Raw genomic sequence first — 12,414 nt, forward strand, 5'->3', positions numbered from 1 at the left:
GAAAAAAGTAGCAATTTCACAAAATATATTGTTGAGAAAAGGTACATTTTCTCAGAAAAAGTAGCAAAATTACAAGAAAAATAAATTGTAATACATGAAAAAACTCATTGTCGAGGAAAATAAAATTGTAATATTATGAAAACACATTTGTATTTTCAGGACAAACTCTTTATGGGACAAAACCAATTTTGTTCTGAAATATTACTACTTTTTCACAAGTACTATTACAACTTTTTCTTGAAAAAAAAATGCAACTGTTGTCATAGCTTTGTGACTTTTTCTCATAATTGTACAATTTTCTTCTGTTCATCATGTCCTTAATACCCCCTCATGCATTTGATGCCTATTTTTGCCAAGATATTTAGAAATTGCATATTCCACAATAATGACAAAAACAAAACAAAAAAAATTAAGTGTCATAATACACCTACACAAATATTTACATAACTCACAATGTACATTAACTTCATCATCAAGTTAAGACTTAGTATGCTACATAACATACACTTGCTTCATCCTCATGTGCTTTTTTTGGACTTTCCACGCCATTATCCTCCTGTAAAGTGCATCATCCTCATCATCACCGCCATCATCATCATCATCAAGTTCTTTTTGGGTTTGGACAAAAAAAGCTCCACTGTGAGAAGCTCAGTTGCTCTTGGCCGTGTCCTGCTTTTTGCTGAGCAGGGCCTCGAGCAGGCGGAGTTTGGCTTTGAGGTTCTTGTACTGGCAGTACTCCTCCGCCATGGGTCCGCGGTCCTCCTTCTGACAGACCCTGTGGGAGGAGAGAGGATGCTCAACTCGTTTTTTTTTTTTGACCCGCAGCAGCTTCCTGAACCGGTCGACGCTCCCTATGTTGCCTTACTCCGATAGCTTTGTACAGTGTCTATTGTAATCCAAATAAGAAAAATGACTATTTACGCCAAATGTGTACAGATCAAAAAAGGTGTGTAGAGTTCACTTCTTACCTGAGGTAAGTGCTGTACTCAAGTGGATTTACTTTTGTGGATGCGTCCCCCCCCCCCCCCCCCCCCCCCCCGCCTATTCAGTGGTGCCTTGACTTACAAGTTTAATCACCCAAAACAATTGTATCTTAAATCATCTTTTCCCCATTGAAATCAATGAATGCCCTCCATCTGTTCGAGACAATGTGTTTTTTAATTTAAAAAAAAAATAGCACTGTACATGATTTTACTCAATAAAAAAATACATTAATAACATAATTAAATAGAATGTAGAGAATGAAACCATTTGTGTATCATGATTTCATGCGGCTCAGAAAATGGATGGATGGAAGTTTTATAAGTACCGCACCATCAATGCTAGTTTTGTTAACCCAGTTACAGTGTTTTGCGTAGACTGTTAGCATTACGCTACTTGACTTTTGTATGTAGTTTGGTCAACCAAACTACATACACTACATCTTTTTTGTTTGTTTTGTTTATTTTACAGTAAACTTCAACTGGGAGAGGCAATAAACAACTCGAATCAACCACAATCTGGTGCTTGTAACGGACATTTTTGCTTGCAACACAAGACAAAAAAAAATGTATAAAATCGTGCGAGCGACAGCTCAGATCTTGAGAAACTTGGAAATCATGTCACTCGTAAGTCAAGCAACCACTGTATTTTATTACATTTTTTTGAATTACATTTGTTCTTTTTCTCACCACGCATTGTTTGAACCAAATGCTGCCAGGCTTGTTTAGAGACAGAATAAAATGAAAACGTGAGATAGCTGTGTATATTTCTGTGTGTGTGTGTGTGTGTGTGTGTATACCTGCCACTCAGGGTGTAGAAAAGGTCCTCAAACTCCCGCAGTGCTCGATGAAGCCTCCGTTTTTCCAAACGGGTGATCCGAAGATGATCCAATAATTCTGATCTGCAAGATGAAAATAAGTCACAATGAACAGCCCTGGCAAAAAAAAAAAAAAAAAAAAGCTATTTTACTTAATCGCTCCAAAGACATACTATTATATCTTTACTACAAACAATGTATCTTTGTTTATCTATGCCAGGAACGTGTAGTGGAACAATTAAATGTGCTTCCACTAGATGGCAGAAGATAAAATTAACCTGTGAATCCACCTGTTGCCATTCATAAAACAGTGGAAGCGTGGGTTTCACTAAACATGTCCAGATTTCAAATTGAGACGAGCAATTTTTCAGTATCCAGGGGGGCGAAAAAGTAGGTATAAAGTGGTCAGAAATCTTTGTTATTTACTTTATTTATCTTTCTTCTCAAATAACTATGGCAGATCATTGAACTAATGACAGTCGCCAATGAAACATCACCGGAAGACAGAAAATACTGAAAAGGTTTGACAGAAACGTAATGAAATTGATCCCGTAATCTATAAATTGTTAATCCACTCAATGCATTGAATATTTGAGGCCATTTTTGTCAAGATTTTTGAGTATTTTCTGTCTTCCAAGACAGTTTTATTGGTCACTTGCGTTGGCCATTGGTTACATTTCCTGCCATGGTTATCTCAAAAGATTCAGAAGAAAAACAATTCATAAAGATGTTCAATAATAAAGATCTTGATGTAACTTTTAGAACTGTTTTTAACTCCTTTTTCAGCCCTGTATATAATTTTTGTTTGGCGATATTTTCTAATGTAAAATATGTGCAATATAGGTTGAGAAATCTGTTCCGATTTGTTTGATTTGGAGGAATTCCCTAAACCGAAAGAGAGTTCTTCACAGTTTGAGTCCTGGAATGTGCCCAAAATGGCTGCTTCAAACCAAACTGTCCGACCGCCTTTTTCATTTCAGGCGTGGGTCCTTGAGACTTTTTCATGACATGCCCACAAAATTTGATGTCAATTGGTCAAACTGGTGTCGGGGGATTTTTTTTTTCTTTCTTCTAACTTTCAAACGGTGCGACTTGAGTGAATTTTTTTGGAATCACGATCAGGACCCCTAAAATATGTAAATTGTCATGTCAATTGATACACACACCTGCAGAAATTGGTGAGTTTTATGGCATGTTAAAGCCATCCAAACGGTTGGGAGATCACTGATAAACACAGCGATTCCCATTTGAATACAAAATGTGGTTTGAGGAAAAAAGCTTGATCGCACACAATCCCTACCTGGAAGCCTCGTGGAGTGTTGCCATGGTGACAAGCTGCGGCTGGAGACACTTGACTTCTTCCAAAGGCGACACCAGGGGCGTGTCGGACGTTTCCGAGGTGGGAGGGGGCGGCGGCCCCCCTGACGACACGCACTGCTGTCTCGGGTTTTGCTCTTTGGGCTGATCGTCATCGGAGCCCTCCTCTTCCTCCTGTCGTCACAAACAAAATCATGTAGAACGACAATGTACACAATGCAGTTCTAGCAAGAGCAAGGTTGACGCACACTCGACAGAATTCATGTAGTGTCGCCATATGGCCACTAGAGGACAGCAAAGTATACTCCGAGTATGAGTATTATGAGTGACTAGGTGAGTTATTTTTGGTTGTGTAAAAATCATGTATCTTCATATTTTTTGAGCTATTGATTTAGATTTACAGTAAAGAAAACACAATCATTTACTCACGATCATTTGAATATGAGTGAAGCCACATTTTTTTTGATTAACAACAAGAAAAACATGATTTTGTTGTGGGGAAAAAAAAAAAAAAAGGTCTGGAATTTGTGCCCCGCTATAATCTGGGGTTCACGCTACAGTATTTCTTTTTGTACAAAATACAGAGAAATTTTTGTTTATCGTTGTGTTGTGTTTCACGGAAGATTTTGGTTACAGTATGAGTCAATAAAGCTTTGACGCTTTCTACTCACAATGGTGGTAATGAGTGTGCAAGTATTGGAGGAACGTAGCAGCTGTTTGAGGATGTGGTAGCGCTCGTAGAAAGGTTTGACCAGAATCCGCTCGCTCACGCTACTCTAAAGACACAAACATAGACCACCGTGTTACTGACAGCACTGTGCAGTTGACGCAGATCGTAGTACTTAAAAGGATGTGGAATGAAACCGTTATTCACTTCGATGGGAAGAAAGCAGGTGGCAAGGTGAAATATCACTCCAAAAAAATCCCATGTCTCAGTATGTCGTTTCATCAAAAGCACACATTTATTTTGTCCTGCACCACATAAAAACTATTACCTGAAAATTACTTTGACCTGATTGAGGATAAGCGGGATGGAAAATGGATGGATGGAACATAAAACACATAACATTTGAATAAAAAAGACAATTTTGTATGTATGAAAAACATAAAAACTAAAAACTAAAAAAATACATGTATTTCTTTTAATCCAAATATTGCATTAAAAAAAAAACGTCTCCAAATTTTGTGCAAACACTAGCAAAATGTGTATTGACTGTGTTTGGCATTAAAAAGCATCACAAATCTCCAAATATTGTCATTTTTTTTTGGGTTAATGATGGATAAAGAAATAAATAATAAAACATCATGCATCTCCAAGTGTTGTCTCTTGACTAACAGTGAAGAATATGTGTTTTTGTAATATGTTTTGTACCGGCACGGTGGACGGCCTCACAGTTCTGGGGACCGGGGTTCAAATCCCGGCCCCACCTGTGTGGAGTTTGCATGTTCTCCCCGTGCCTGGGCGGGTTTTTTCTGGGCACTCCCGTTTCCTCCTACATCCCAAAAAGGAAGGTTGATTGAAGACTAAATTGCCCGTAGGTGTGAATGTGAGCGCGAATGGTTGTTTGTTTCTATGTGCCCTGCGATTGGCTGGCGACCGGTTCAGGGTGTACCCCGTCTCTCTCCGGCAACCCGCGACACTAGTGAGGATGGGCGGTAAAGAAAATGGATGGATGGATGGATGGATGGACGTTTTGCATCAAAAATAAAAATGAATTAAAAATCCCCAAAAAGTAAACAAACAAGCAAAAATGTATGTCAAAATTCAGTGTTTTTCCAAAACGATTTAAAACATATTTTTGTTGTCTTGCAAAACCAACCAACCAACCAACCAACAAAAAAAAAAAACAAAGATGACAAAGAACACAGAGTGATTTGACCTTTGACATCATTCAAGACTGATACGGTTCTTGCATTGAAAATTGTGTTTAAGGTTACGAACAGTAGTTACGCTACATAGTATACGTAAAAACTAAATGTTTGAAGACAATCGCTAAAAAGCTATTACTGGTACTGGTGGAGTTATTATGAGATAAAGTTACAGTAGTGGAGTGAGAACAAGGCCAAATCCAAAGTTTGTTTTACCGGGCGTCCATGCAGACTCTCAAAGTAGAGCAAGCACTTCTGCAGGCTGGACTTCTCCATGCTAATCTGGGAATGGTTCATCTCCTGCACATGAAAACATTACGGTCAACACTGGCCAGTATTACTACGGAACATTCTTCCCTGTGTTGTCAATTGAAAAGCGAAAGTAGGCCCACCTTGATGCTGTCGGGCAGGCTGAGCTCTCGCCGGCTCTCGGTCAGTCTTTTGGTCATGACGTGGACCGTTTCCTCCACACTTGGCTTGGCGTTGCTGTTGTTGTTCACTTGTTGAAACTCGAGCCCCGAAAGTGCGGCCTCACCCTGATTGGTCCTTTCCAGTGGAGGGTTTAAAGCTCCTTTCGAGTCGCCTTCCTCGGCATGACACAACTTGAGGTCTGCAGGACCACACAAAGAACTATTGTATTGTGTTGTGTTGTGTTGTGTTGTATTGTATCACCGCAACATTACACAATATAGTGAGAGGCAATGGTCAGTTTATTATTGTCAATTATAGTTTGCAGTGGTATCAAACTACACTGTATCATACTATTTTGATCCAAAACATGAAGAAACAATGTATCATGCACGTCCACATTCTGAGAGTCATTTTTTTCTCATTAACAACAAAGAAAACATTTTTGTTGTGTTTTGCATAAAAACTCCAAAATCACAAATAACATGTACCTCTATATTGTGTGAGTTGTTTGTATTTTCCAAAACATGAAGAAAATGTGTTTTGTTGTTTCGCATTTAAAAGCAAAAAAGTAAAACAAAAAAAACTAAAAACAAAAACAATCCCCAAATGTCTATTTGTTTTTACATTCAGAAAATGTTTTTTGTGTGTGTTTCATATAAAAACACAAAACGGAAGAAAAAAAATCATTTTATACAAAACATGAAGAAAATGTTTTTTTGTGTTTTCCATAGGGAATAAAAATCATGTATGTCCAGATTTTGTTCGTTACTTCTTCTAACACAAATAAAATGTGTTATGATATGTTTCACATGAAATAAAAATAATTAAAATACCAAATACAAAAAAAATTTACCTCCATATTTTGTGTTATTTCTTTTCACATGAAGAATTTTGTTATGTTTCGTATTTAAAAAAAGAAAGAAAAAAAGGAAAACCACATAAGTCTGTATTGTATTACTACATTTTCTGAGTTATTTATTTGTATCTAAAACATAAAATGTGCTTTTGTTTTTGGAAAGAGAGTACCCCTAAATTTTGTGAGTTGTTTCTTATCCAAAACTGTGTTTTGTTAAATTACATATGAAAAACAAATTAACTCCGAATTTTGTGATGAACAACAAAGTGTTTTGTTGTGGTTTGCATGCAAAGCAGAGAGTGTTTGAATCAGACCTTTCAACTGCTTGCGGCTCTTCAGGAGCTCCTTGATCAGTCTGGCGACCTCCGGATGTGCGTTCTTGTCATAATAGGAAGGCTGAAAAAAATAAAATAAACAGAAACCACGTAAGAGGCCTCCCTAACACCCACAGAAAACACATGAGATGATGTGTGTGACGCAGGGGTGAGACCGTGACTCAATCAGTTCGACTTTGGTGTTCACCTTGAGCCTCTCCTGCTCAAAATGCTCCTCCAGCTGTCTGATCCTCTTCCTCAAGGTCTGAACGTGTCTCTTCAACACGGACACGGACAAGGAGCAGTCGTCTGGTTCTGCACGGACACCGCAGCGTGCCCTGCGCATGAAAAAACGAAAAGAGACAATCCATAATGATTAAACAATCTAAAAGAAAAGAGATAATCCACAATGACTGAACAATCTAAAAGAAAAGAGACAATCCACAATGATTAAACAAGCTAATCAGTCTAAAAAAATGACTGAGCTTTTGCTAGTGGTCACCATGAAAAGTAAATTCAAAGTTATGTGCATTCACTATTCCCCACGACTTAAAACAAGCTTATTTCCACAAGACAATACATATTGTGTGTAAACTAAGCTAGAATTCTTGTTCCTTGTGGTATTCTGACCAGCGGCGGACATGCCATTAAGTTAACACCGGCAATTGCCTGGGGCCTGAGATTTCCAGGAGCCCTAAAATGATTGCTTTTCTTTGATTTAAAGCAATTATTATTGTTTTTGTCTTCATTCCTGTGCTTAAAAGAACATCAAAGTGCCCACTACCATGTCCCTTCTCATGCACTGGACTATTCCATCGTCCACCTGCGCATGTGCAGACTTGTGCAGAAATGTGCATGACAACAGCAAGAGCCAGACGCTCTTGGCAGTTGTGGTAGCACTGCTGTCAATGACAGCCAAGCAGGGCGCAGTGGAAATAAAGAGCCGAGTGACACGAGTGACGTCTTTCGTCACGAAGATGTGAACATTAAAGCGGTCAAAATGGTAAACTCTATTAAATATTGATTAATGTTCTTACGAATTTCAGGAAAAGTGTTGAGATGATTTGATGAGGATTTAAACCTCAAAAAGGATACTAAGGACTTTATCTAGCTCAGGAAAGTAGGAGGATTTCATGAAATTCACCTTTTAGTTGATTAGAAACGTTCATATCCAAAAACTCCAGTCCAAATGACTAAATATGCCCGATTTTGACGCAAGCATATCAGAGATATTCGCAGTCTTCCAAATCGTTAAAAAAAACAAAAAAACAAAGCATACCGTAATTTCTCATGTATCATGCGCATTTCCCCCCCCCCAAAAAAATTGTCAGAAGTCAATAGTGCGCATTATACATAGGTATAGAGGAAATGAAAAAGACTTTCCCATTTTATAAATGTATGCCGCCGTCTTGGTTATGAAAAAGCTGTACACTTTAATTACAATATGCCATCGCCCCCTAGAGGTTATAAAAAAGTTGTACACTTTCATTCTAATATACCACTGCCACCTAGTGGTTCTAAAAAAGTTGTAGCCTACACTTTAATTCCAATATTACAGGGGGTACATATGACTGCATATATGTACAATTGTGCTCATAAGTTTACATACTAAGGCAGAATTTGTGAATTTATATATTTTTTTTAAATACGACTGATGACTAAACAACAACCATCATTAATTTATTCATGGTTATGTTTTGATTAATGATAATGCTTTTCTGAAATGCTTGACAGTTTAATTTGAATTCCATTAAAATTAAATGAAATGTGTTTCGCCTGGTCCTTCATATTTTCTTTAAAGAACTGTACACATCTAACAAATTCTGCCTGGGTAATCAAACATCTGAGCACAACTGTGGGTTTTCTTATTTACTAAATAAAAGTAGGGCTGTGAATTTCAAAATAAGAGCAAGTAAATAAAAATAAAGTATTATGTGTTCAAATAAAGTGCTTAACTTCAGAATAATTCTTTGAAAAAAACTAACAAACTACAGATAATACTTTATGTTTTGATCATATGGGTAGAAGCAAAATCATGCATTGTAAAAATGCATTATACATAGGTTGAAGGGTTTTCCAGAATTTTGAGATCAACTTTGGGGGTGCGTATTATACATGGGTGCGCGTTATACACGAGAAATGATGGTAATATGTGTCCTCTTACATGCGGATGTGCTGCGAGCAAGGCGGCGACGGGGCTGTGTCGGGGTCCAGGTTGTAGCGTAGGCTGCTGCTCAGGTTGGGGCAACGAGGCGACGGGACGGGACACTCGCTGGTGGTGAAAGTGGAAAGCAGGGGAGGACTGTCCGGAGAGCTGGGTGGTGGGTCCTCATTTCCGGGGGCTCCCTCAGGAGGGGAAGGCGGTGGACGGAGCGGGAGCACACGAAGAGTCCTGGGATGGGGCAGGTACTGTAGGACAGAGAAGAACGATACAATATAGTGTATTTTGGAAAATTGGCTTTTTGTTTGCATACCATTTAAAGTATGTAAGTATGTTTGTAAAATATGTCACGTTATTAAAAGACCTGGGAACTGCATTAAACTGTGGGTAAAAAAAAATGTCTTCTTTAAGAAAGCACATCTTTCCTAAAACTGATTTTTATGAAACTTGTCCAAAGGGTTGCCACAGGTGCCAAGCAAGAACTTGTTTAATTTAGATAATCCAAACAAAGGCACTGATACAAGAACTCATTTGCACATTTGACAGTTACAGTCAGCTTCCATTGGGGCCCATGTGGAGCAGTGACCAGCAGTTGAACATCCAGGTCTGAAGTAGAACCTTCTAGCCTCCTCAAACAAGTCGGTCGGATATGTTTAGGAATGGTTTGCCTTGGTTGAGGTATCACAGGGTATACTATGCACATTCACTAATGGAGGGAAGTCAGAATGGTGGCTATTGCCTCAAGAATTTAGTAGCATATTCTATGAAATATCTATAATTTGTAGAAAAACTGCATTTTCTTGCACATTTAAAAATTATTATTTTTTTATTAAATATAAAAAAATAGTAAAACCCATAACTGGTTTGGGATTATATTGGTGTTTTTAAGGCTAAATAACCTAGTGGTTAGCATGTGTGCTTAACTGGTCTGAGCTTCTGAGACAGGAATTAATTTACACCTTGTGACTCATCTTTCTGCCATCCGAAGCAAACCACCGTGGACAATCCCACACATGATAATCATTTTTTATTTAGCACAGCGCTGTGGAAACTTAGCACGTCTGCCTCACAGTTCTGAGATTCAGGGTTCAAATCTCTCCTGCTCACCTTAATGAGTACAAGCGTTATAGAAAATGGATGGCTGGATTGTGTGGCAGTATAATGGAAAGATCAAAGTAAATATTTTACCCTCTAAATGATTTCCTGCCAAAAAACTGAAGCTGTAATTTAATATTTAAAGATGCAAACATTTCACAATGGAAAATGAAAACTTGCATTTTAGTGGGACTATATCGCATAGACGTTTTTATACTATTTTCCACTTAATCCACATCGGGAGCGTCGGGGGGTCAACACGCAAAGGATTGCGCCAAGTAACTCGATGTCTTGCTCATGGGCACATCGGCTGTGCACAGAAATTGAACTGTCATCTCTCTTGCGGCCTGCTCCAATCAACTTACTTTAGGGCCATTGGGACTTGAACTGGCCACCTTCTGTCAGCCAAGTCCTCAGAATGTGTTTTTACTGCTGCCATGACAACGGTATCTACAATACATTAGGAGTTACAAGTAAGAGTATTTCAAATGCAAGGTGATTGAAAAGTTACTTGAAATTTGATACGGGCACCAGAATACGCGACCAGCTTCTCGAGCTGCCCACGAATTCTGTTAGATATTACCATGAGCTCTTGTGGAATGGAAGACATAACTCGTCATATTTTCCCTTCAGGTTCTTCTTTCGTTTGTTGGAATCTTTGTTCAACAATCTATAGTGACAGGCAGAGCTTCCTTTACATGGCAAAAGGTAAAATAAACACATTAATAATAAATCATGGATTCCTGTGAGTATATCAGCTTTGTGCTCAGTTAAACAGCCCCAGATATACACCGAGTAAATTTGGGAGTAAATTGAGAAGAGATAGCCTATTCATACTTTTTGTGACATTTGTTTGGTGGTGTGCCGTGACATTTTTTAATGAGAGCCTTGCATTAAAGAACAAACCCCCCAAAAAGGAGAAGAAAATCACTATAATTAACAAGTATTAAAATAGTGGGTTACTTTTCTGTCACCCTGCACACATTTATGCCTAAATGTGATATTTCAGTACGTGTGGATGCACTCACTGTGCTGTGATGAGTCAACCGTGTCCTGAGCTGGCGTTGTCGGAGGCGAGTGGAGAAGCGGCTTGTGGTCCAAACGCAGGCTTGGCTGCCTGCTCAAAAGAGATTGCTGGTGGGCCGGCAGGTTCTTCTGCTCTCGGGGGTCTTCGTGCTCTGGGTCCGGGGGACTAAAATCAGCCTCCAGGGCTTGTAGCTTGAGGGAGGGGCTCTGGAAGCAGAAGCAGAACATGGCTACAAGCAGAGAGGTGTCTTTCCTGATCTTAAAAAGTCCTCCAGCGGGATGAAGGGAGAGTCCTTCTCGGAAAAGGTGTCACGCAGCGTTTAGGGCGCAAGGGGAAGTATAGTAAATGCTAGTACACGCATTCTGTCGAACGTGGTGTCCTCCCCCTCGGCGTTCCTCACGTCTCGAACATCACCTTGATCATGATGGCATTCAAACCAAAGAAGTCAGAAAGATCACATTCCACATATGTCGGCGTCCAAGTGCTGGATGCAGTACAGAAGTCCATTATGCAGGAATACGCGACGAGCAGATGATCCCCATACGCACATGGCATTCCTTCCCGGCCGGCATTCCCTGCACTCCCGCTGCTCAACTGCCTCCACATGGATTATTCATCAGGCGCCGCAAGAAGGGGCGCGGCGGGAATACCGCTCGGGTTGTTGCGTGCGGCGTGGGTGTGTGTGCGTGCGCGAGATCAGAGGAGGATGATGATGTGAGGGGGTTGCCACGGCAACGTTGTCAGAGCGAGCTAGGGCGGCTACACGACGGCGCTGCGGGAGTCACGTAGCTCTCGTTCACGAACATGGAGGCTGCAATGGAAAGCAGTATTGGTTTGAGGCATTTTGGGGGCGGGAGGGCATATATGTATGACATCATCATCATCATCATCATCAGCAGCAGCACGGCTTCAAACGCTGCTTTCTCACGCTCCTGCACTGTTCATTCATAAAAAACACAGCCTGGTGCGTCACAAGGGTAGGGATGGGAGGAGGCAGGAGGAGGAGAAGGAGGAGTAGGAGGAGGAGGAGGAGGAGGAGGAGGAGGAAGGGAGAGGGCATCTACAGATGAGACACCAACAATGAAGCATGACTACAGATGTACAGTCAAAAATAAATAAATACTTACATAAGCTTTGAAGGTGCCCTGTTTTCATAAATTTGAAGTCTAAATATGGCAGCAAGGATGGAGGGATCCATTGTACGTCATAGCCTGTGTAATTATCAGTGTGTGCGTGTGTGTGTGTGTGTGTGTGCGCGTGTGTCAGGAGAAGCACCACATCCCCCCTCCTCCTTTTGCCAACACAGTGGTGATGTGTCATTGTGCTGCAGTCCATTGAACGTGGCACGTACACACAATGAAATGTGATATGTGGCTTACGGTGTGACATAAGCATCATGCCAAACGAAGTGCATTTCGTTACGGGTTCATGTGGTTTGAATTCCAATACGTTAGGTGCACGTACATTCTAATGAGGTCCAATACAAGAGCTGTCAACAGTTCAGGGTAATACTGGCTTTTACTATTAATTTTGAGGTATGAGTTATCAATTTACCTTTTATGTTTT

The 12,414-nt window shown here is 39.9% G+C and overlaps 1 protein-coding gene across 4 annotated transcripts; it reads right to left on the minus strand.

Moving 5' to 3' along the window:
- Window positions 1-637: 637 nt before the first annotated feature.
- On the minus strand, window positions 638-11,677 carry fam13c (family with sequence similarity 13 member C). Of its 4 annotated transcripts, XM_061789499.1 has the most exons (11): window positions 10,850-11,677; window positions 10,187-10,491; window positions 8,730-8,974; window positions 6,774-6,903; window positions 6,566-6,647; window positions 5,377-5,594; window positions 5,201-5,284; window positions 3,787-3,891; window positions 3,099-3,289; window positions 1,781-1,882; window positions 638-775 (listed from the first exon to the last, which is right to left on the minus strand). In XM_061789499.1, coding segments are annotated over exons 3-11 (1,041 nt in total). In that variant the 5' UTR covers window positions 8,732-8,974; window positions 10,187-10,491; window positions 10,850-11,677; the 3' UTR covers window positions 638-648. The 4 variants fall into 4 exon arrangements, with proteins under 4 accessions (XP_061645483.1, XP_061645482.1, XP_061645481.1 ...); XM_061789498.1 differs by lacking the exon at window positions 10,187-10,491; XM_061789497.1 differs by lacking the exons at window positions 8,730-8,974; window positions 10,187-10,491; window positions 10,850-11,677 and having other exon boundaries at window positions 6,774-7,205.
- Between the last annotated feature and the right edge of the window lie 737 nt (window positions 11,678-12,414).

Source organism: Phyllopteryx taeniolatus, chromosome 11, assembly GCF_024500385.1.
Source record: "Phyllopteryx taeniolatus isolate TA_2022b chromosome 11, UOR_Ptae_1.2, whole genome shotgun sequence".
Taxonomy (NCBI): Eukaryota; Metazoa; Chordata; class Actinopteri; order Syngnathiformes; family Syngnathidae; genus Phyllopteryx; species Phyllopteryx taeniolatus.